Source organism: Sardina pilchardus, chromosome 6, assembly GCF_963854185.1.
Source record: "Sardina pilchardus chromosome 6, fSarPil1.1, whole genome shotgun sequence".
Classification (NCBI taxonomy): domain Eukaryota; kingdom Metazoa; phylum Chordata; class Actinopteri; order Clupeiformes; family Clupeidae; genus Sardina; species Sardina pilchardus.
In genome coordinates, this window is record NC_084999.1 from 22,574,609 (window position 1) to 22,600,780 (window position 26,172).

General features: G+C 42.6%; 1 protein-coding gene across 2 annotated transcripts; it reads right to left on the bottom strand.

Annotated features, from left to right (window-relative positions):
- On the bottom strand, positions 1-26,172 carry abcb4 (ATP-binding cassette, sub-family B (MDR/TAP), member 4). 2 transcript variants are annotated; one of them, XM_062539078.1, is made up of 28 exons: positions 26,154-26,172; positions 23,308-23,433; positions 22,888-22,942; positions 22,144-22,309; positions 21,283-21,331; positions 19,601-19,792; positions 19,308-19,479; positions 18,890-19,014; positions 18,120-18,291; positions 17,585-17,698; positions 16,238-16,348; positions 15,960-16,085; positions 15,267-15,470; positions 14,674-14,844; positions 14,260-14,421; positions 13,824-13,991; positions 12,460-12,615; positions 11,903-12,007; positions 10,837-10,914; positions 10,345-10,428; positions 9,821-10,024; positions 6,511-6,611; positions 6,119-6,259; positions 3,350-3,506; positions 2,502-2,699; positions 1,780-1,986; positions 1,513-1,659; positions 1-1,036 (listed from the first exon to the last, which is right to left on the bottom strand). In XM_062539078.1, exons 2-28 carry the CDS (start codon positions 23,376-23,378, stop codon positions 833-835), a joined length of 3,840 nt encoding a protein of 1,279 aa, XP_062395062.1. In that variant the 5' UTR covers positions 23,379-23,433; positions 26,154-26,172; the 3' UTR covers positions 1-832. The 2 variants fall into 2 exon arrangements, with proteins under 2 accessions (XP_062395062.1, XP_062395061.1); XM_062539077.1 differs by lacking the exon at positions 26,154-26,172 and adding an exon at positions 23,578-23,869.

Below are 26,172 nucleotides of genomic sequence, written 5' to 3' on the forward strand. Positions count from 1 at the left end.
TAATGGAAAAACATTTATTTGGAATTGCACAGTAAACAGCATATAAAATATATGTATATCAGTGCACCTACTGCAGCAAACAGCCTGTAGACTGTGGATCAGCATTTACTATCCATGGAAAGGCACAAAAAGTGTCAAACTTTTAATTGTTCTTCCACAGCGTGTGTGGTGTCTTTGGTCCTGATCAGCCAAGGCACACTCGAATAGAATTAACACCCTCGTTTTTATAGATGTGTATAGACATGCGTACACACATAAAGTCACACAAACTTGTACTAAAAAAAGGAATCGCCCTTTTAACTTGAGGATATTACAGTCATTGTCTTTGGTAAAGTCAGTCATCACAACAGCAAAGAAAAGATTAATCATACAAAAAAAGGCACAATTAATTAACATTATATGTAGTAATCCAAAGTCATAGTTACAGTATGATGCTTGATTTGGGTTTTGGGTACAGTACTGCAGACTACAGTGATCTACTGCTACCTTTTCAGCGTCTCAGTAGTTAAGTCAGGCTGTATGGCACATGCACAGACTCTGTCTTCGGTAGGTTTCTGAGAGAGCTGCTCTTTGCTTCCCTGGAAGTGCTTTGGTCGCGGTTCAGCAATCAGCATAGTGTGGCTTTAGAAACAGTTCAGAGACGAAATACGCCTCTAAACGTTTCCACACAGCATGCACTCTTTTGCAGACATTTTTGTTTTCCTCCAAATGTACAATAAACTCATCTGAGACATGAGAGCATGTGTGCGTGTGTCATTTATATGGCACTTGTTGGAAAGACAGCGCGTACACACACACTCACGGCCGTCCTCTTTCCTCCGCCGCGCGCGCCTCAGTGCGGCTGCCCCATCTGGGAGTTGACCAGCTGGAAGTAGACGCCCTGCTTGCCGAGCAGCTGCTGGTGAGTGCCCTGCTCCACCACCACGCCGTTCTGGAACACGGCGATGGCGTCGGCGTTCTGGATGGTGGAAAGGCGGTGCGCCACCACGATGCACGTGCGGCCCTCGCTGGCCTTGTCCAGCGCCTCCTGGACGATCTGCTCACACACACACACACACACAAGAGGAGGGGGAGAGGTGTGTGAGTGAATGTACTGACCAATATGTAGGGAGGTGAATTATGTGTTATGAAATTGTGTAGAGGGGGAATTTATTTTTGTAAAACTATATGGAGAATATGAACTGTATAAAACCTTTATATATACAGTATACATATATATAATATCAACATTTCTGCTGTGGACACCTTGTGTCAGCATACAGTATAATTATTACAAATGTAAATAGAGAATGTGAATAGCATATTGGAACTACAGGGTGTATGTAAGTCTGTGAAATTGTGTTCTTTTAGACAGTGCAGTACAGAGCGACGGCTGTTTTCATCTGTAATCCTGTATAGTCTGTGTGTGTGTGTGTGTGTGTGCGTGCGTGCGTGCGTGCGTGCGTGCGTGCGTGCGTGCGTGCGTGCGTGCGTGCGTGCGTGCGTGCGTGCGTGCGTGTGTGCTTAGCCTACCTTCTCGCTCTCCGTGTCCAGTGCAGAAGTGGCCTCGTCCAGGAGCAGTAGTTTGGGGTTGCGCAGGATGGCCCTGGCGATGGCGATGCGCTGCTTCTGTCCCCCTGACAACTGTGTTCCCTTGTCTCCCGCCTGGGTCTGGTACTTCTGTTACCGTGGTAACGCGCAACAAGACACCCTCGTCAGCATTATTCGATACACACCAGACATCATATATTTTCCAGATGAGTATACCATGTGTGTGTCCGTGTGTGCATGTGTGTGTACCTGTGGCAGCCCCACTATGAAGGAGTGTATGTTTGCAGCCTTGGCGGCTTGTTCGATCTCGTCTTGCGTGACCTGACGGCTGTTGTCGCCGTAGGCGATGTTCTCGGCCAAGCTGCAGTCGAACAGGACGGGCTCCTGGGACACGATGCCCATCTGAGCGCGCAGCCAGTGGATGTTCAGCTGACGGGAGTCCTTGTCATCCAGCCTCTGCAGAGAGGGAAACCAGAGAGGGTTAAAGCGGAGCAATCTTTGGTTCTGCTGACCACTACCCTGCAGCATCGTCGGAGCGCAAATGGGTTTGTAAACAACAGCCATCTACATCTAGGTCTACAAGGGCTGGAAGGACTTCAAGGATACTTTGCTATTTCTGTCACACTCCCTATACTGCTGCACATCGTGGTTGTTCCACCTGATAAATGTGAAATTCTAAGATATACAGGTCCTTAACATAGCAGTTCCACAAGGCTACAGATGTGTGTGACTAATGGTGTTTAACTGTACTGTATGTCATGTGCATGCATGTGTGTGAATAACGTGTATGGATCTGATATACAATATGCAAAGTTTGAAGGACACAATTATTATTTCAATTTAAAAAAAAAAAACATTTCTAACCTTCTCAATGAATAACATTGTAACATAATGACCCGCGACACTTGTGATGTTCGGTGGTTTGGTACTTGTGTGTGTGCGTGTGTGTGTGTGTGTGTGTGCTCGCTCACCACAGTGCCGTGCATGGGGTCGTAGAAGCGCTCCAGCAGCTGGATGGTGGTGCTCTTGCCGCAGCCGCTGCTGCCCACCAGGGCGATGGTCTGGCCCTTACGCGCGCGCAGACGCAAGCCCTTCAGCACCGTCACGTCGGGCCGCGACGGGTAGTTGAAGAACACATCGTCAAAGTTCACGTTCCCCTCAAACTTGTCCTGCGTGGACCAGTGGAGACGGAGAGTGGGCATGTTAAGCAACATATGTACAGTATGGTGGCTAGTCGTGTGGACTAAGACAGTTCAATATGTATAGTCGGAGTATAGTGCTTGGGGGTTCAGCATTCCAATCATCTGCTATTATGGTCATTACATTTTTTGTAGTACAGTGAAGTATTGATATATCGCAAAATAGCCAATAAATACATATTTGTAGTCTTTACTCATCAAAGTACAACACTCAATTTTTGTTTTCCAAAATAAATGTTCCAAATGTTCTCTCAGTACAGTTTAGGGATCTGAGTCAGCTGGGATGAGGCAGTCCCTGAGTGCTCCTTCTTTCCTTTCTAGTTTGACCACTAGAGGGCTGTAGCTGTTTTCATCTTGGCATGGTTTTACACACAAATGTAGTAGAATGTCTTATCTTGAATGTCATATGTACAGTAATGCTGGAAATATTTAAAATGTTATCTGTGGTTTACAATCAGAGCTAATTTGAAGGGTTAAATGTAGTAGGCTATGGTATATTATTCCATTATTTAATTGTTAATTCATTGTCTTATCATACAAGTGTTGAGTGTCTGTGAGTTTGTGAGTGTATTTTAGAGAGAGAGAGAGAGAGAGATATTGTGTGTGTGTGCGTGCTGTACCGGTTGTTCCCCCTCCTCTGAAGAATTGTCGATGGCAGGCACCCTATCGACAAGCATCTGGATGTGTGAGGCAGACATTTTGGCTTTGGCATAGTTGGGAGTGAAAGAGTTGGCCTCTCCCACTGCCATGGCTCCATATATCACTGCTGAGATGACCCTGAGGATGGAGAGAGAAGTATAGCATGAGACAGACAAGTAAATAAAATAAGCTAAGCTAAGATTGGTCTTTCTGGTAGGTGTTTTGGTGGTTGTATAGTTTTGAATGATGTTTATTTTTGTTGTTATTAAGAAGTTGATGGTAATTTTGTACCACAGGTAAGAGTATGATTTCCAATGAATTTTTATGAATTCTCATGTTAAAGAAACAAAAGGAAAAAAACTACTAATAACTCATTCTCTCATGGCGAATAAACCTTAGAGATCCCCCCCCCCTTGTCCCTTGCATATCAGCATCTCCAGACAGACCGGCCTCACTTACCCTCCACAGCGCTACACATTATCACACACCAACAGCTTTTAAAGATGGCATCCATCAGAGCAAGGGCAGTCATATAGCCATCCTTCAAGCCCGGGAACATTAGCTCCCTACTGTTGGCCAAGTCCAGATAAGAGGGTGTACGACTGTCACCTCTGTCACTAACTGACCGCTGAGGGTATGTGTACTGTGAGGTTATGGCTCTCACTCACGTGGAAGCTAATTATCTCTACAGCTACCTGCCTTGCTTGCCCTGTTGTCATACTGATCAGCACGCCAAGCTGTTGTCACGACAACAACTGCGCCAAGAGCCTGGATGGACTTGCTTGACCTATAGCATCCTCTCTTTGTCTAATTATTAAACCATCTCCCTGGTAACACCTGACCTTTGCTCTGCTCATGCTTCACATTCCTGCCTAGTGTGAGACTTGGACGTGGTTAGCCTAATGTACCTGTGTGTGTGTGTGTGTGTGTGTGTGTGTGTGTGAGAGAGAGAGAGAGAGAGAGAGAGAGAGAGAGTGTGTGTGTGTGTGTGTGTGTGTGTGTGTGACGGTGTGAAGGTGTGTGTGCATATGCACGTGTCCATTTGCCATTTTAGATACACTCAAGCTTACGCATCCTAACTAATTTTGCAGTTATCAAAAAAGTATCAAAGTGTCCAAGACTGGAACCTTTGCCAATATGTTTTTAACTCTGTCCTGTCTAAGCAAAATTAACCTAAGCATATCTCAAAGAAAGCCTGGTAGTTAGACTATACAAATGTATGTTTGAAATTAGACTAATTCATTATTTGTATAATGTAAATTAATTGGCATATTTCATCAAATTTAGCAGCAATTGATAAAAAGAACTCTGAAAAACCAACTTTGAACCTTTGAACTACAGTATGTGCCTCACCATTGCCAATGTGTTTCTATGGAAATTTTGAAAATACTGTACAATATTACACAATCACAATTTGTACAATAGAACCAATAATAACATCTTACTTTAAAAACTTTTTAGAGCTGATCATGATCAAGCAGAGTCAATGGCATAAAGACATAGCAAAAGGGTTTCTATGCCTGAACATACAGTACTGTACTGTACAGTACACTGGCACCTCCCACACTGAGATACATTTAAGAAAGAGTGCACCTTATTTTGACCTTGGATCTCTTTTTTAACACACCACACTATGTTTTGGTATCATGCATGTCTCAGAGACATTGTAAGACTTTTAAAGATAATTTCAAGTGTTTTCAATGCAGAGGACAAGCATTTGCATCATCAGTAGGTACATAGGTACTGCTAATGGCATTGGGGACTATTAAGAGTTTAAGCTCAAATCTCATACACTCACCAATTGTCACTCTGACACTGACTAGGGCTGGGAGATTAATAGAAATCTAATCGAAATTGAGATTTGATTTAATGAAATTAGCAAATGTCAAAGGCTGCAAGAAATTGTGTTTCTAGCCACTCTGACCCAATGGTCAATAATGTCACATATGTTTTGTTTATATCATGTTGTACATGTGATTGACAGTCATGCTCATTAATCACAGGTATTTAAGATGTGTCCCATCTTGACTTAATATTTGGAAGTAAATCCTATATCTTCCTCTAAATCCCTGAATCAGCAGATAGACCAAGTCATATTTCAATGTCATCTTACAGTAATTGGTAATACTTCGTCACATGAATATACATGTATTATGTAGTGAATCTTGATCTGAAGCTTGACTTCTAATCAAATCACAATCATACTATTTGTAAATTACATATATTCCCCAAATCGAAAAAAAAAAAAAAAAAAAAAAAAGTCTGTGTTAAAAGGTGCAGTCAGGGATTTTACACGAAGTCGTGTTTGTTTGTGTTTATGTTAACATTCATTAGCAGATGCTTTTGTGCAAAAAAGAAAAAAACATTAATTATATTTTAACCATGGCCCAAAAGAAACACACTGGAGAGGTAGGTCACCCCTATTGTCAGTATTCCCAGACAATTCCATGCAGGCAGGGTTTTGTTTTTGTTTGGGAGCAGGCTGCCCCCACTTTTTTGTTTCCAGATTTGGCTTGGGCTACTTACAGAGGCCGGGTTTTTTACGCTGTAATTACGGAATGGGTATCTAGTGATCGTGAGGAGGTGAATGTGATATAAAAAATCGCCTAATATCGCTGACTGTGCCTTGATGGATGGACCATGCAACACCCTTTAGTGGCTCTACCGTTCAGCAGGCTTTCCCTTCGCTTGACCTGACCTGGCATCAGCTTGACCCCTGAATAACATGTATGTAGTGTGCAGTCACTTACAAGAAGACGTCCTCAAAGGTCATCTGATTCTGTTCAATGAGCCAGGCACCAAATCTGAAGCAGCCAGCATAGGCAAAGTAGATCATGGCCTGGGAGAATGAGAACGTGAAGCCAAAGACATGGGCCTTCTTCACAGAGTTCCTGAGGGAGGACAGAAACAGAGTGAGAGAGAGAGAGAGAGAGGGAGAGAGAGGGAGGGAGGGAGAGAGAGTGTTAATTCATACCTGAGGAAGAGGATGAACAGATACTGTAATCAATTTTTTTTATCTAGGTATCAAATTTTCAAGTTTTTAATACTGCACGTTGTTACATGTGGAAACCCTTGAGGATCCACTTTAAAATGTTTTCCAATGATGGTATGACATTATTTGCAGTACTGCATGAACACCCACTTGTATGGAACGACAAGGTTCTCCTGGTAGAGTGACTCAAATGTCTTTTCTCGCGTTAGCGACACCACAGTCCGGATGTTCTCTATGGCCTCAGTGGCGATCTGTAAGGCAGAATAGATACAGGCATAAAACCTTTTTCACACTACCCAACAATGATGGTGGTTAGTACAGGACTAAACACTCAGATTTACACAACCACACTTTTGCAATAGCATTGCATGAGCATTCTTTTATGATATGTCCTTCAGCACCAATTATTGAGAGTTTCCATAAAAAATGTGCATACATGCAGATTCCTGTGTTATCTATGTAGAAAACCTAAGCACAACAGAGACTGTTCTTTTTATGACCAGATAAGGGAAACCATCCTCAAATAGACAATTTGACAGTGGATCAGGCTTTGAACCAGAATTTTTCCCTATTGGTTCGTTCCGAACAGAAACAGTATTTTCTGGTTTTCGGTTCAACCCACAAGTTTGGTGTAGATGAACTTGACTGACTTACTAAGAGTCCTAACCTCAACCCAACAGAAAACCTTTGGGATGAATGAGAGCAGAGACTGAGAGCCAGTCTCTTCGTCCAACATCAGTTGTGACCTGATGAATAAGCTTCTGGAAGAATGGTAAAAAGGGTGGACCAATGTCATATTAAACGGATTAAGAATGGGATGTGACTGAAGTTCATATGCGAGTCTAGACAAGTGACCCAATACTATTGGCTATATATCCTGTCATCAAACATTAAAGGAACTGCATGTAAGAAATGTATTTCAATTAATTATAAAATGGCCCAGTCAGTAGTGTTTCGGCATCCGAGTTGCCAGCTCTGCTATAGTTACCACAGCTGCGGATACAAATGTGTTGGATAAAAAATAACAAAACCTAAAATACTTCTTTATGAATCCGAAACACGTTGTGACAAAGTCCGAAATAAAAGAAGGATTTGTATAGGAGATGCCTTTGAAGGAGATGGCTCAAAACGGAGAAGAATTTGAAGACGGACGCCAACGTTGCTAATTTTCTCCTAGACAGGTAACATTAATCTATACATACAGACGGCATCTCGTCATACTCATGGTTCCCGCCCCCAGTTACCGTGGTTACCATGGCTGAAACATCCCCGTGGGGGAAAACATTAGTTTCTACTGCATGCAATCTAATGGAGGTGGACGGTGTGAGTACAGAAAACACCTTTAAAAAGATTAAATATTTTAACAAAGATCAATACACGGCTAAACGACGTTGGGACTGATAGTTATCTCTGTATCACCGAGGTTAAGAGTAACATTAAGTTCCCTCATTTTGCTAATTCCAGTTAAATAGCCAGAACTGTCTCGAGTACACCCATTGTAGAACTGGTGTCAATGGCCGGACCGAGTAGCTCGGTTTAGCAAGCTAAGTCTTATGGCATAACACCACATACACATAAGTTGCATCTAAATGTATTCTCACATTAATGTACATTTCCTACAATGTCCGTGGGAATAGTTTTAATACGTAATGTGCACGTTGATTATGTTAAACTGATGATATTAAAGTTAGCTAGTTAGCAACCTAATGAAGCTGCCATCGAATATTAGCTTCCAGCGAAGCTTGTCATCAAAATTGGGAAACTGAGAGTGAGTTAAGTTGTTAGCATACACTGGACAGTTAGGTAAACACAATTTCTTCACATCATTGTGTTCAGAAACAAGCAGAGTTGCATTTGAAAGTAAAACGAATATATAAAGTGTGACTGTTAGCGAGTTCGCCAATTCACTTTCACTGTGCGATGTTAGCATGTTTTCCCCCACAGAGGGGGCGGCAACCATAGCTATATGGGCGGCAACCTTCTAACCGTCTGTATCTATGTTCGGTTAAAGGAGTCATAGAACGCATTTTTTGACCATTACAAATTGATCTTTGAGCCTAAATAATGTCATATGTAAATTTGTGGGGCTGAAAACGCCCCAGGAGCACTGCTAGATCGCCTAATACAAGGTCATAAATAAGCCTTGCAATGAAACAGTTTGTTTTTCCCGCCCACTCAGCAAGTTCATGAATATTCAAATGAGATGCGCGCTGATTGGTCTATTGGCCGATATGTCCTGAAAGTTGATTGGCTCAATCCACCGGTCTGAAGCTAGAGCAAAGTGAAACTAAGTTTACTGCTGGTAAAGCCAAAGTCTTTGATAAAGCTATCAACAATGGATTTAAATAAGGAATACAGCCGTACATGTATAAACCGAGTCAGAAAAAGGTTCTGACGAAAATGAAGTGCAGCAGATTCCCCAACAGAATGAATGTGTTAGATTGGTAAGTTTTATCAGTACATTTCTTAGTATAGTAACTCTCCAAAGTTAGCTGTAATAACGCTAGCATTACAACGTCTCTGCCATAGACCACATATCTAGATACTAGCATCCTAAGAGCAGTTTAACAAGAATTATTAATCGAAGGTATGCAAATGAGAGGGGGTGTATCTAAAGGGGGATGGGCGCCTATTACGTGTTATCCGAGCTCTGTTCAGATTGGAGCATTTCAACACGGCTGTTTCTATTTCCCAATTTGCATACGAAAGCAGGCGGGGGACGCGGTAAAGTCTTTGGTGTTGTCCTTTGGACACTGCTCGCAGCCTAAATTCAACAGGATCAAGGTGAATGTGGTTTTGAATTCTAGGACTCCTTTAACTTATTGTACTTAATGTAAATGGACATTCCAAATATTCATGGCAGTCACACAAAGTTATGCATGTTTGTGCAAAGTAACGTTACGTTAGCGCATATGGAGGTGGGTCATCGAATTGAAAAGGTAAGGAATAATTCCTTATTGTGTACATGTTTTGTACAGTTTTGCACTATAACTCCCCCACCTCATTGTCCTTGTTCCTTGTATGATTTCCTTATAACTTTCTTATACCAAATAAGGACAAATAAGTGACATGCCCAACCCTGGGACTGACTGACTCACACTTTCTCTCTCTCTCTCTCTCTCTCTCTATCTCTCTCTCTCTCTCTCTCTCTCTCTCTCTCTCTCTCTCTCTCTCTCTCTTCCAAATGATGTTTTATAGTGTGAGGACACCCGCATCCTGCTCCTATGTTTGATAAATGCATTCATCTCATCTCAAAGTTTCGATGCACGATAGGAAAAATGGTTGTTATATTTGTCAACTTTGCAAAATACATTAAGGGCTACACTGAAAACATTCGGGCTGAAGCCCCAGCAAAATCAGCTGGTGGCACCTCTGGTACTGCCACTGTTAAAGTAAAAAAAAAAATGTTTTTGCATTCTACAAATGAACAAAAACTCCTCCGTGTACGATTCTGTCTCACCTTGCCGGCCTTCTCCAGCTCTTTCTTGTCCTTGGTAGCATGACCGCCCAGCATCTTCATCTGGATCGCCCCAGCAACAGCCATGATGGGCACCACAGTGAGGATGAGGAGGGTGAGTTGCCAGCCATAGACAAAGGAGATGATGATGGAGGTGCCCAGGTTGGCGACGTTCTGAGCCAGCGTTGCCAGACGCAGCCCTGTAGCCTGCCAGTGAAGAAATAAATAAATGAAAATGAAAATAAACATGATCTTGATTATTTATCTCTAATTTCCCTACTGACTTCATTAAAAAATGTTCCTATACATGGCATAGTGGTGAGGGTGGCATAGTCAATAATGCGGCCTGTAGATAAACATATCGAGATGACAGAGACTAGCTCATCAGTGTTTTCTAACAGTCGGTGGTTGTTTGGTTGGCTAAAGCACTGTAGTAAGGATCCAAACACCGTAGAACACATTCACCTACTCCACACACTGTAATTGCTCACAGACATGCACTGACAGTACGAGAAATATTAACTTACACCCTGGACTTGAGCCGTATCTGTTGCCAGCCTGGTGGTCAAAGCACCCACACTGTTCTTTGTGTCATCATACCAGCCCAAATCCTAGAAACACACACACACACACACACACACACACACACACACAAAGTAAAACATAAATTATGAATAATTTACAAATAATAAAAAAGCTTAATAAAATCACACATACAAAATTAGCATACATACTCACAAAAGTCTTCCACACAATTTTTCCACAGACAAAGTGGCCAGAAAATTAATACGATCAATTCACTTTTATTTGAAATCACTCAGTCCGTGAATGTGCCTTTATCAGATGTTACTCATGGCCACTCTTAAAAAAAAATATTCATAAAAGGCTATGCGCTGCAATCAGCCATGACCTCTGGCCATGTCCCTCTAGGGCTGGTCATATAAAATATACAAGAAGATTATCTTTGGGAAACGCCAGGGTTATCGCACACCCTCAAATAATCAGGACGCTCTGCCCACCTGTCTCATCATGGCTTTGAAGGCACTCAGTCTCAATCTCATAGTGAGGATCTCTCCAGCTTTACCAAAGCAGAATCCCTGTGGTAGACAAACAAAACACACTTACTGTACATCATTCTCTCACATTCACGGGATTTTGAGCAGGATTGTAAAGGTATTGTGTAACTATTTGTGGCTAAGGTTACCACACTCAAGTCCATTTATGTTTTGTATGCTTTGGATCATTCATGTCAACTGCTTATCTCAGTTGATCCAAGCAACGTGTTGCCATTCTTTGTCTCTGTAGTCAGAGAATCAGTCTCTGGCAGCACGGTTTGATGTCTGGGTGAAACATTGACAAACTAGTGAATTTTATGGCAGGCCAGCGATAACAATCCCGCCGCTGTAACTGTCAAGGGGCCTGTCACGGAGCGTCTCACATGCGGCTCTCTTCAGCCGAGGGGACTCACGTGGACTCTCATGGCTAGAGCTCCTACTCCACTAGCTGCCTCACAGAGTTCATTGACTCTCGTTACTGTTTGTAAGTACAGAATAAATGTAAACACACACACACACATACATACCCAAACACACACACACACACACACACACACACACACACACACACACACACACACACACACACACACACATAAATATACTCTGTAGTGAGTATGTGTGTATTACTCAGCAAGTAATACATCATGCCCAGATGAAAACCTGTGATCAAGTGTTGGCATGTAGCCATTTTTGTATTAAAGGCTTTTTACTTACTAGGAGTGCCTCAATTTTTCTTTTTTTCATAAAAGTATCTTAGGCCCTTTTTTGAAGAGCACCCTGAACAAAAGATTTTTTTGACCCAGAGAAGCGTTCCTTTCTCTCCTTTTTCTCTAAGTAAACATGCAGGTTGGGTAAATGCTGTAATGTGAACTGTGTGGTGTTTATATATTAATAACACGCTTAAGCTGTATTATCATCCATTCGATATATTACTGTAAGTAAACAATGTAGCAGTTCAGACTATACTGAGGTGGACCTACACACAATAAAACGTATTGTAGTTCTTTGAAGAATGTGGAGTGCGTACCTGCAGAAACAGTGTGACAAATGACACAACTCCAATGGCAGCAAACAGCAGAGAGTAGAGATCTGCCTTCTGTCTCACAACCGCTGGGTCAGGCTCAGCAAACACCTGTTAAGACAGACAGACACACAGACAAAGGGACAGACAGGCAGATAGACAAACACACAGGCGAGAAGACAGACAGACAGACAGACAGAGAGAGCAGAAGGGAGAGAAGAAAGGGGGAGAAATATGAAATATGTATTAGTCCTCCTTCCACTCTTTTGACAACTTTATTTGACTGAAAAAATGATTGAAAATGAGTGCATTTTCATAAACTACACAGCACAGTGTTGACATGAGAAAAACTAGCAGCATGTACAGGAAATGAGCATGACCATTACAAGATTATACAGAGGACTGGTCTTTCTGCATGTTGATGATCATCTAATCTAATTGTAGAAATATATCCTTACAAAATAAGACCTGCCACATAACAGGCAAAAAGATGAGCTTGTGTTTCTTCTGTGTGTGTGTGTGTGTGTGTGTGTGTGTGTGTGTGTTTGTTTGTCACTACATACACCGATGATTTTGGAGAAGATGATGGCAAAGGCAGGCTGCATGCCTCCGTTGATGATGGCACATAAGACACCCACAACCATGTATGGCCATTCCGGAAGATTCCACTTCAGTATCTTGAAGAAGCTCATCTCAGGCACTTTCTCCTCCTCCTCCGCCTGCTCAACAAGACCACACACACACACACACACACACACACACACACACACACACACACACACACACACACACACACACACACACACACACAAACACACAAACACACACACACACACACACACACACACACACAAACACAAACACACACACACACACACACACACACAGAATGGAGTGAGATGGAGAGGAAAGAAGCAAAACACATAGAGAGAGAATGGGGTGACTTGGAGAGGAGATAAACTCTTTTATCTAACCCTAGGGTAGACTGAAAATAAGCTAATTTCCCCAAAATTTGGCGTATTCCTTAACGGCCCATTCACATATATGGTGATGCACTGATTGCCTGTCGCTTGTCACCTCAAAAGTTGAAATCCTTTTGGTTATATCACCTGATAAGCCTGAAAAACGGTAATAATACATTGCCTCTTGCTTGGCTACTTGCGGTCTGAATGGGGATTCAGAGACACAGTCCACTGAGTGACTACAGTATAATGAAATAGAAGAGAGAGACAGCACACACACTGAGAGGCTAAGATGGAGAGCCAGAGAACAGAAGGAGAGAGCGGGGAAGGAAGACTGAATCCGCGGCAGAGAGGAGGCAGAGAGCAGAGAGTGGAAGAGAGAAAGAAAGAGAGGAAGACGAGAGAAAATGATGAGAGATTGAGAAAGGCATTGGTATAATGATTGAGAGAGTGAATAAAAGACAGACAGAACGGACAGTAAGAAATGGGATATCAAAAGGCAGCTTGGAGAATCTGGCACTAAAATAAAACATGGAAATAAAAAAAAATAATAAAAAAAAATAGAGCAGCAAGTGAGATTGAAAGAGGAGAGCGATAAGGGAGAGAACAGTCACGACACGTACAGTAGAAAGACAGCGAAAAAGATGGAGAGAAAGTAAATGGGGAGAAAGGCTGGGTCTGACTGAGCTAAAGCGGATGACAAATGTAGAAGAGATTGGTGCACATTAGAGAGCTGATGTAAGGGCTAATGGGTTATGCTTTCACCTCAGGACAAATGAGGAGTTCCATTTCCAATGTTTGCTTGAGTGCACATGTGGGAACATATCATTTGTCTTACATTTGTGTCTGTATGCTTAGGTGCATGTGCGTTTGCGTTTGCTCTCTCTTTGCCCTTTGTTTATCTATTGCTGTATGTGCATGTCTGCGCGTGTGTTCATAGGCCCCACAATGTGTGAGGTCCTCACCTCTGTGTCTTTGTCGTCACCCTTTGGGTCTTTGTCTGACTGGACAAAGGAGCCGGATTTGGACTTCTGCCTGAAGAGGGACTGCTCACTCATGGAGCTGACCGAGGGACCCCTGCCGTCCTTCACCTCCACCTCCTGCTCATCGGACCCCTCCACGCTCTTGAAAGTCTGACGGAGAGCAGAACAAAAAACACTCACTTCATTTTATGACATTCCTTAGATGTCCACCACCCAAGACAGGCCGTCGGCTTTGGTGCGAAATCAGCCGAGAAAATCATGAGGTGGGCCAAGGTCCCCTCCAAAGGCCCACAATGAGTCAAGAATCATACAGTTTCATGACAATGAATGTCATCGACATTAAATATATACAATGTTCAGTGGCATGTGACTGGCATCCATGAGGTCTGCGTTGTTCTGTGTGTTGTTGTGTATATACCTGCATGGTCACTAGCGTGTGGTAAACTCCTTGCTTGTCCATCAGCTCCGCGTGAGTGCCCTGCTCCACAATATCTCCCTTCTGGAAACCCGCGATCACGTCAGCGTTACGGATGGTGGAGAGACGGTGAGCCACCACGATGGTGGTTCGGCCTTGCCTTACCTAAGCACGGACAACACACGCGCGCGCACACACACACACACACACACACACACACACACGCACGCACACACACACACACAGAATGTAACAAGGCCCAGTAATTGTTAATCTTATAACCGTGTACATCAATTCTTGACAAAACAACCAATTTCTCTAAGGCACTTAAAGCCATAATGCCATCAACAGTGCCTGAAGCATCCATGTGATGAGTATATTGCTGTAACAGATCTAATAGATGCAGGCTGGGCTTACTTTGTCCAGTGCAGCCTGCACGATTTTCTCGCTCTCAGCGTCCAGGGCTGACGTCGCCTCGTCCAGCAGGAGGATCTTGGGATTGCGCACGAGCGCTCGAGCGATGGCGATCCTCTGCTTCTGGCCGCCGCTCATCTGAGTGCCTCGATCTCCGACCAGCGTCTCAAATTTCTACAGGGTGTCAGAGACAAATGACTAAGCTCGGCTGAGCAGCTATCATGTTACAGCTGATTCTTGATTCCCCTGCAACAACATCGTCTCATCTCTCACGATGAACCAAGGCGGCTTCAGCCAACTGTTTACTAATAACAGCAAAAGCATAACATTCAGCACTACAGATGCCGGACCTAAAATACCTAATTTAATTGGCTCAGTATTTACATAACAAACACTGGAAGTTCGATAATGTAATATCCTGGGATCATTTTCATGTAAAACATATAGGTTGTTTGGGTGCATGTCCAGTAATTCACATGTCATTTGTCACTATTTGGTCATTTGATATGTTCATTATTCAGACTCGCTTGTATGCCTCATATTTACATGTCTAACATCTATTTTCTATCTGGTCTACAGATGGGATGGGTGCTTACATCAGGCAGTTTCATGATGAAATCGTAGGCGTTGGCCTCGCGTGTGGCCTGCTCGATCTCGGCGTCCGTGACATCCTCTCGTCCGTAGCGGATGTTTTCAGCGATGGTGGTGGCAAACAGCACGGGCTCCTGGCTCACCACGCCTATCAGGCTACGCAAGTAGCGCACATTCAGCGAGCGGATGTCATGGCCATCGATGCTCACCTAGAGGGGTAATAACCATCAAATTTGCATGAAGTAGTCTCCAATTGCACACGATTGTCTAAAACAGCATTAAAGGACAGCTAATCGCCTGCATTGCGGGCAACCAAATTTAAAATGCCCTTTGGACATCTACAGCCGGACACAGTGCAAATCAATGGAAATAAGATGACGCACGAAAGACAACACTCAGTGATGAGGATGTAAAGACGGAGGGAAAAAAGGACTTGAAATATTGAAAATGTCACACAAATTCGATAAATTGGGATTGAAGATGCTATATAAGTCAGATGTTGTACGTGACTGAGTGTGTGTGTGTGTGTGTGTGTGTGTGTGTGTGTGTGTGTGAGTGAGTGCTGGGACAGGGAGGGGGAGGTGAGTGTTTGTGTATGTGTGTGTGTGTGGGGGGTGGGGGGGGGCTATGTGTCTGTGCAGGTGTGTCCATCCATTAATCAACACAGCAGACACACGTGGACAGGGCTACTCACTCACCAATCCTTCCTGAGGATCATAAAAGCGCTGCAGCAGCTGCACGGTGGTGCTCTTGCCACAGCCACTGCTGCCCACCAGGGCGATCGTCTGACCATTGCTGACCTTCAGGCTCATGTTGTTGAGGACCTGCATGACCACACACACACATACACACACACACACACACACACACACACACACACACACACTTTGTTACACTCAGGTACTTCCTTGCTTTCTAAAGCAGAGTTCAAGTTTCAGATTCAGGTTCCGAGAGTAAGGACATAGATGAAACTCACTTTGACATCCGTTCGTGAGGGGTAGCTGAAGTGGATGTTCTTAAACTCAATGTTGCCTTTGATATGGTCTGGCTTGTGGCCCTCGTCTGAGAAGCTGTTGATGTTGGGTTTCTGCAAGCACATGAAGCCAATGAGCAGGCTGAAGGACAAATATGTCTGTGTGCGTGTGTCTGTGTGTCCGTGTGTGTGTGTGTGTGTGTGTGTGTGTGTGTGTGTGTGTGTGTGGGTGTGTGTGTGTGTCGTGCGTGTGTGTGTTTGTGTGTGTGTGTGTGTGTGTATATGTGTGTCTGTGTGTCCGTGTGCATGTGTGTATGTGTGTGTGTGTGTGTGTGTGTGTGTAGCGTGTGTAGCTTGGCTGCACCTGAGAAGGGGCCAGAGTTTCTCTATTCATTAGTGCACAACGGGACGCACCTCAGATCTCTGAGCAGCACACAGACACAACCTCACACAATCACAGGAAGCTGGAGGTTTATTTTTTTGAGGAACTTGCTATTTTTGCGCCTTTTTCCTCAGGACAGGAGTTACCTCAAAGGTGTGTGGATGTGCCTGCTTTTGTGTGTCCATGCACGTGTCAATGTGTGTGTGTTTGTGTGTGTGTGTGTGTGTGTGTGTGTGTGCATGTATGTCTGCGACTGATTTTGATCTTTGGCTAAATAGGTCTAAATAAAGCCTGGATTTCTCTGTGCGAATATGTATTTGTATATGTTCGTTTGAGAGAGAGAGAGAGAGAGAGAGAGAGAGAGAGAGAGAGAGAGAGAGAGAAACAGAGAGACAGTGAGAGAAATATGTGTGTGTGTGTGTGTGTGTGTGTGTGTGTGTGTGTGTGTGTGTGTTGTGTGTGTGTGTTTGTGTGTGTGTGTGTGTGTGTGTGTGTGTGTGTGTGTGTGTGTGTGTGTGTGTGTGTGTGCGTTTTTGTCAGTCTCCACCCGGGTTCCTGTTCTCAGCCTACCCCCTGAGGGACTGATCCGGCCGGGGGAAGACGAGGAAAGGGAAGCCTTTCTACTTCCAGCGGCCTCTCCTCCCAGCTCCAGCACTAAGTCAGACGCTAACTGTTCAAAGACAGACGCTCACTCCCTGAGCTCCTACAAAATGTCTCATTCACTCCAGAATGAATTGCTGATTCTAGGCCAGAAGGGTTAAGATCAAGAAAAATAACAAACTACTGCGACTCCAGCTCACCCCATCTCACTCTTTAGTTCAGGTTCAAGAGTTAAGAAATAATTAGCAAGGCCCTGCGGCTGGAGATAAACTCTGGGGAGGAGTTGGATCAGCCACTTGTACACTGAAGCCACTGAAAGAACCAGCATTGTTTCATTGTTTCATTGTTTCACAACCTATTTCACTCACATTGTCGATGATCTCGTATATTTTAAAGGCTGCACCACGTGCGGAGGAGAAGGCCTGGATGTTGGGGGACGTCTGGCCAATGCTGAAAGCACCGATGATGACCGCAAAGAAAACCTGTGAAGGAAAAGACAATAAATCCCTTTTTACACTATGAACAACACAGACATACTGTAACTGTACTTTCAGGTGCTAACAGACACATTCGCTTCAAAAGTCCTTCATGATCTTTCACAAGTACATTTTCAGCCCCCTGCAGACATCTGAGCCTGACTTCAAACTTAATCTCTAACAATGTCTGACTGCATTTTCTCTCTTTTTTTCTGTTAAACTCAGCTGGGCTCTCTGACAAAATTTAATGCAACAGGCAGCTTTAACCTGACAAACCAATTATATGAGTGTATACATTTGAACTTGTGGCGATACATTTACATACACATAAAGTATACTGCATATGCATATACATACATGCATACAGAACAAGCACATACAGATTATAGTGACTATACTGAGCGCATTGAACAGGTGGATGGCTCACCGTCAGCACAGATCCGATGGTGTATTCCCCAGCGATGATGAGCGTGCTGCCGTACCAGAAGGCCAGCGCGTAGGACATGTACATTATGGAGTACGTGAAGCCCACAGCCATGTTCACCGTGATGGCTTTCTTCACCCCGAGGTTCTTAGCATCCACCAGGTTGCCGTTGTATCTGTGACAATGATAATCATGAAGACTTACATGCTACTGTACAACATCATCCAAGCCTGGGTGTACTGTTGCTAAGTAGCTGGAGTTTAGGAATTTTAAAAAGAAAGTGCATGTGTGAGTATGTGTGTGTGCGTGCGTGTGTGTGTGTGTGTGTGTGTGTGTGTGTGTGTGTGTGTGTGTGTGTGTGTGTGTGTGTGTGTGTGTGTGTGTATGTGTGTGTGCATGTGTGTGTGTGTGTGTGTGTGTGTTTGCGTGTGTGTGTGTGTGTGTGAGTGAGTGAGAGGGAAGGAGAGAGAGAGAGAGGGACGGAGACGGAGAGGGTGGGGTATGGGGTATAGGAGCAGGAGGAAGAGTGCAGTGGAGCTTTAAATAACTGCAGCTGATGAGGGGGGGTATCAAATGCCAGTTACGTAAGGAGGTGGGATGGGACACCAAACAAAACACACACGGACACAACCACACATGCTTGGTAACAATGATATTGAGTCTGTGAATGCAGATATGCACGCACTCACTCACTCACTCACTCACATTACAACATATCATAATACGTAAACATCCTTAAGTGTATCCCATGACCCTAAATTACACACACTGACCTCTCTATCTCTTTCTTTTCCCCTCCGAAAGCATACACAGTCCTGACCGCCGACAGCACCTCCTCTGCTACGGCTCCTGCCTTCGCATAGGCTGTTTGTTCTTTAGAGGTGAACGTTGTCATCACCTAACACACCGAAACCCAGAAGCAAACACGGAGGCATTGAACACAATACACACATACAGTATCAAAAGACAACAGGAGGAGAGCGAGTGAATGAAAGACAGAGAGGGAGGGAGAGAGAGAGAGAGAGAAGACAGAGAGAGAGAATAGACTGGTAAATGGGAAAACAACTGGACATTTTGAGTAGACTACCAGCAAGTACAAACACAAAGGGCGGAAAAAAAAGGAAATTCAAACAAAAATAAAGAGGGGGTGGGGTGGGGGGAGGGGGGTTGTCAGTGTGTGGCCATCTTTACCTTTGCAATGAGGCCAGCCGCTATGCCGAGGAGAGGGCTGATGGAGAGGATGACGAGGGTGAGCTTCCAGCCTTTGACAAAGCCGATGACGAAGCCGGTGATGAAGGTGGTGAGCGACTGGATGAGCATCCCCAGTTTGTCGCCGATGCCCTCGTTGATCTTCAAGATGTCACTGAGGAGAGATGATAGGGTGAGAGTCACATCCCAACTGTACCACCTCAGGGTGTTTTTTTTTTTACCATTTGATTGACTGACGTCGATTTGGAATGTTGAATGGAAGTTTGGAGTCTTACTCGGCAAGGCGTGTGTTGAGCTGTCCTGTCTCGTTGACGTCAAACCAGCCAATCTCCTGCTGAATGATGGCATGGAAGAACTTCTTTCGCAGTCTCTTCACCTGTCGACCAGCTGCCAATGTCCAGAAAGCCACTTGCGCGTATGCGGCTATAAGAACTACAGCTCCCATGATGCTGTAGTATATAGCGTGCCTGTCAAAGAGAAAAGTTCATATTCAGCCACTCTGGATTAAATTCAGTGCATCTGTTTCTGTTTGCTGATGCCCTGATAGAAATGAGGTCCATTTCCCTCATAATTCCTCATAATGCTGCAAGCACATGAAGCCAATGAGCAGGCTGAAGGACAAATATGTCTGTGTGCGCATGTGTGTGTGTGTGTGTGTGTGTGTGTGTGTGTGTGTGTGTGTGTGTGTGTGTGTGTGTGTGTGTGTGTGTGTGTGTGTGTGTGTGTGTGTGTGTGTGTGTGTGTGTGTGCGTGCGTGTCTGTTTGCAGCATTATAATCCCTCATAATGCTGCAAAAGCTCCATCTCAGCTGCTGCTTCTAACCGGCTCTCCCCAAGTTAGTTGCTGTCTTCCACCTCTTGTTGCTTACTGTTGACTGTCTTGTTGCTTTAACTATCATTACTTGAAGCCTGTGATGGATAGCTAGTAAAACTGGTAAGACTGTTTGGTTTCCCCATTTGCGTTTACAGATACTTTCCATCATCTCGTCCAGGCTGTCTTTGTTCATCCGTGACAAGCTTGAGAGTGTTAAGAATAACTTCATTTTACAGTTGGGTTGAAGGAGCAAACATCCTATCTATGTCCAATGAGTTATGCAGAGAAGCTATGTAATATCGTGTTAACAACTGTATTCAAACATTTTCTTAGCAATATCCTACATCCAAGCTCCTTATATGCTTCTAAAAACTGAATTATTAAGTTAATTATTATTAATAAGTATTAATAAAATAAAATATTAATAAAATAACTATTATTTATTACTATGTTTATTATTACTTAAACTGCACATATTTAGATTTAATACACATTACTGTAACCACCTTCTGTATACTACTGTCTACACTGCACTATACAGTATATCATGTCCTGCCTATGCACTAGCTGTCTATACTTTCTATCACATTGTACTTTTCTGCTTTTTTGCACTTCTGGTTAGACACAAACTGCATTTCGCTGTCTTTGTCCTTGTACTCTGCACAATGACAATAAAATTGTGTCTAATCTAATCTAAATCTAATTGAAGAGTCTGATCTCCATAATTGACAATGGCCGGGTTTCCCAAAATTGTTAAGAAGCTCTTAAGTGCTAAGAACTTCTTAGGAGCGTTGTAAGAATGTTCTAAGAACGCTCCTAAGAAGTTCCTAGGGCTTAAGGGCTTCTTAACGATTTTGGGAAACCCGGCCAATGTTGTTTTAAGTAGGCTGCTAACATTGCAGAGTCAACTTAAATGCATCAATTTGGAACAAATCAGAGAGAGGGATTGAAGTCTGAACACGTCTGAGGACATAATGGCCGGGTTTCCCAGATTTCCCAGATTTAGGAGTGCTCTTAGAACGTTCTTAGAGTGCTCCTAAGAAGTTCTTAGCACTTAAGAGCTTCTTAACGAATCTGGGAAATGCGGCCATTATTAGTAAAGGACATGGTCAATCTGTTGATACTTAGGATTTAAAGGCATTACCTGGTCATCTGTTCCCCGAGGGTCTCCACTTCCGCTGGAAGTGTGAAATCTGTTAAAAAGAGAGACAGTTTGCTACACCTTGACATTTTCAAGTTTTTCATCCAAAAACACCTATGCAAAAGTGGTACATATGGTTACATTCTAGAAGACATCAGCAATCCCATACGGAAAAGACATAGAAAAAACTTATATGCCAGCAATGTGTGTTTATATACAAAACTTGTATGATTTACTCTTGAAAGTGGCCCCTTTCTCGTTTTCCTCATACAACGTCATATATAGTCCTTACTGGTTACAATGTTTTACACAGATTTAGCAAGAATCTTATAATGGTTTCATTGGCATATAAAAATCTATCAGGTAACATAAATCTGTGTAACCTGAAACATATAAAATATATCTTTTCCGTATGGGATAATAATATGAGGGTAAAGTGAATGTAATGAAATCAGTTTTGTATTCATTTTAGTGTACACACAACTAGACAAAAATCTGTTTTCAAAGGTCTTCACACACTAAAAAAAAACACACTATAATATAAGCCCAAAACTTTTGAAGTTTGACCCTTTTACAGTAAACATAACTATTGGCTACATAAAAGTAAGAAGAGCATTCAAAAATGTTATGTAGTTTCACTACAAATTGACTAAATGAAACCAGTGGCTCTTTCAATAAGCCCCGAGAGCCCGTAGGTTACACTGATTAGGCATGACACGTAAGCAGAGGGTGCCTCTAATTTGAATACTTTTAACATGAATATTACTCCTGAAATGGTAAAATCACTATTGTATTAAAAACAAATGGTGTAGTATTTCTAATAAAAGAAAATAATTAGACTAAAAAAAGAGTAATGAGACTCACTAGGGTCACTGGTGATGTTTGTAAAGTTTGACATTGCGTCCCCCACAAAACTGTCTGTCATGTCCCCGAACACGATCACCATGAGAGGAAGGATAGCTCCATTCGCCATCGCCATTATAGTGGCCGAAATCATCAACAGCACGTCCACTCCATTGGCGAAACGGAACTAATACACACACACACACACACACACACACACACACACACACACACACACACACACAAACACACACATACACAGACATACACACACACACAATGGTAGAGTGACAGACATTGGGAACAATAATCCAAAGGTTATGTATAATAAAAAATAAATAAGACCAACAAAACAAAACAAAACATTCAAGGTAACACAATGAATGACAATAATAATAATAATAATAATAATAATAATAATAAACGGTGCCCAGAGATGAAAGCTGAGGTTGCCACAATCATACAATTATAACGTAAGTAACGAAAGTGTTTTTGAGTGCATGCGTGTGTGTGTGTGTGTGTGTGTGTGTGTGTGTGTGTGTGTGTGTGTGTGTGTGTGTGTGTGTGTGTGTGTGTGTGTGTGTGTGTGTGTGCGTGTGTGTGTAGGCTATATTAAAGAAGAACAGTAGATTAACTTAAAGAATCTTAAAGAATCAGGATACTTCAGGTAGTTTTAATATTGTAACAATATACTGTGAACAGAGGACTTCAAGGCATGCCAGTAAGACTTGTAACTTAAGCTATTATTTAGTTGCTGTGACTTACTATCTCGAAGGAGCCAACCATATCCATCTTCTCTGGCTTCTCTTCTTTTTTCTCACTGTGACAAAACAAAACATCTGCAATGATAGTCCTATAGAAATAACCCATGGGATAGCTCTGAGCACTAGTCAGGGCTTACCATCAGTAGCTATCCTAAACGTAAAAGCTTCACTGTATGTATGGCTTTATTTATCTTTATGGTAGGCTAGATGGCTAGAGGCTAGAATAGATGCGTTTGTACAAAGCAACTTACAAATACAACATTAACATTAACAGCTAGGCTACCTTATATCTACCAATTCGTCCCTAATCAAACGATAAATACAAGACAGAAACTAGAATATCAAAAGAATACAATTATGTGGGGGGTGACTTATGAATTATGTGTTAATGGATGAAACAATGGAAATGACAATAGCCTACCTTCCGATGTCTCCATTTGGGTCCCCTTTTACTTTCCCCTTAAGTTTGTATTCTTCGGCATCTTTCCCCATGGTGTTCTCCGACTGTTGCACACTCAATTCTAACGTTGTCACAATTTCTGTATCTCTGTGGTGAAATACAAGACGATTTGAGAAAAAACCAACTTCTCCACAGCGCAGTGGTAGGATACACTAATGCCGTCGGTTTATCCTTGACCTTTTAGATTTCTTCTCACGCAGCAGGCGTAGGAAAAATTAATGTTTTGCTTACGTGCTGACAATGCCGCGCTCTGCCGACCAGGATGTCTGTACAGTAACAGTAGACTTGCTTTAGTAACGGGGAACCTGTGACGGGCAATCTCCTCTTCCTGTAATGACTGAGTTGTGACAGTAGAGAAGGCTTTTCTTGTTAAATACTTTGACGGGTCACCCAAACTACAGTACGTGTTCTTCCAGAGAAATATAAAAGATACAAATCGAAAGCGCTCAGTAGATCTATAACGTGAACGACCTTCCGCTTGCGACCACCAGTCTTTACTCGAGGGCGCCACTCACGCGCGCTGGCCCCGTGCTGTCTGACAGGGCGCGCTCGAGGACTCTGTTTATAAGCAGCTAGATTTATGATGCTGCGTACTTGTTGCGTCATTTTACAGCCCCCTGATATTGCACTCTCTTGTCTTCATCCTTTCTTTAATATACCTAGGCTAATACTAAAGGAAGCCGACAAGACTGAACTCAGCCTATTATTATTATTATCATCATAATAACAATAATACATTTTATTTTTAAAGACATCCAAGGTCGCCTCGCAAAATTAAATTCAAAATACAGGCAATTAGCCTACAACCACAAAATAGCCAGAACTGACTGGATCTGACAGGATCTGGTCCCTGTTACTAATTAAATGATCAAGATGTATATCCCCAACATCCCCAACTGCAGTCTTGAGTGTCTGTTGTGTCAACGCAAGGTCAAATTCAAGACTCAGTGGCTGATTTTGAGGTTGTTAATAACATTGATGATCATCTAATATATAATTGTAGAAATATATCCAAAATACAAAATTAGACCTGCCACATAACAGGCAAAAAGATTAGCTTGTGTTTCTTCTGTGTGTGTGTGTGTGTGTGTGTGTGTGTGTGTGTGTGTGTGTGTGTGTGTGTGTGCGTGTGTGTGTGTGTGTGTGTGTGTGTGTGTGTGTGTGTGTGTGTGTGTGTGTGTGTGTGTGTGTGTCTGTGTGTGTGAGTGTGTGTGCTTGTTTATTTGTAAAAAAAAAAAATGCAGTGAGTAATGACATGTGAAATGCACATACATTTCTATTCCAATAGGCTATGTCATCGTTTCCCAACCTTGGGGTCAGGACGCCATGTGTGGTTGCCTGAAATTCAAATGGGTCAGCTGAGATATTGGGTATCAGTTGACCAAAACACATACAAGTAAACAAACATACAAATATGAACAACCCCATGATATCCAGTTAAGTGACCAATCAGATCCCTTCATTACAGTCTATGTCAAATTAAACTTAGACATCCCGCATGAGTTCATCATGATTATACTTGATCAATGTTTCAAACAAAGAAGCAAAACAACCATGTGAGTTAGTCAAACAAACAAATGAGCTTGTTATGACATTTTGGGGAATATTGCTCTCAACTGGATGTTGCCGCAGAGATGAGATGCGCTCTCTCTCTCACATGTTGTGAATAATTGGGGTCGCTAACATTTTGTGACATCAAACTGCCATAAAATGTTGGGAACACCTGCTATGTTGTTCGGTGATGGCAGAAGCGCAAAAATAATTAGCATTGCCGTTTGTATGGGTTTTAGTTTGATCTCAGATTTAAATCTTAAACTTGATCTTAACATATTTGAAGGAAGGAATTTGAAACCCATATCATTTATAAAGGTTCCTAAATTGAGGTAAAGCAGCCCACATGGTTAATCCAATGTGGCACAGCACTTATGGGGTTAATAGTTCAAGAAGGTTCACTAACAGCAGGATATGACTATTGCATAAAGGCAATAAAAGGTATGAGAGCATGTTTGACAAAGGTGACATTACTCAGCATTCTGAGACACACTACTCAACACAACTGGACGTTCACAGTGTAGCCCATTGTGACATCTGCTTCTTTCTTTCTTTCTTTCTTTTTTCTGTCTTTCCCATCTTTTTTATTCTCAAATTAGTTGTCTTCACTCAAACCCCATTTCAGTCAGTCAAGATCAAGTGACCTCATCAGCAATCAAATGATGTCAAACAGTTTATTGTTCAGTTGATACAAACTGCATTTTCATTTTTATTAGTGAAGTCATCAGGATGACATCATTCCATGTACTGTATGTTTGTGTGTGTGGGGGAGGGGGGGTGGGGGGGGGGGGGGGGTCATGAATGTGTCATTACAGATTCTTGAGCTTGAGATCATGTCATGTCATGGAGTACCATTTTTGCATTACAGTAGCTGTACAGTAGAAGATTTTCCAACTTTCTCTTTTTCTTCCTTTCTTTCTGCCTTTCTTTTTTCAATCTATTTATTCACGACTCTGTGTCTTCAGTCAGACAGGATCAAAAGACATCATCAGCAATGAAATTATGTCATACATGTTTTTGACTCTGTTGACAAAAGATTTATATGTATTTGTACCGGAAAACTCATTATATTAACATCATTATTAATGATATGGATAGGTTTGAGGCCTTTGCAGGCGAGTAGAAGTCGATCCTATGTTTGGCCGGGAGCCAGTGGAGGTTGTAGACGACTGGGGTGATGTTTACTCTGAAAATGAGGTTGAGGGTGCTGTCAGACAAAAAAAAACAAAACATATTTGGTGGACACAGGCCCTTACTTATATTAGCTTTGTCTAT

Coding starts and splice junctions, on each gene's coding strand:
- abcb4 (XM_062539078.1), bottom strand. CDS start 23,378: ATGGGGAAAGATGCCGAAGAATACAAACTTAAGGGGAAAGTAAAAGGG. Junction 21,332..22,143: donor AAACATCACCAGTGACCCTA/GTGAGTCTCATT, acceptor TCTTTTTAACAG/ATTTCACACTTCCAGCGGAA. Junction 19,793..21,282: donor CTCGGGGAACAGATGACCAG/GTAATGCCTTTA, acceptor TCTCTTTGACAG/GCACGCTATATACTACAGCA.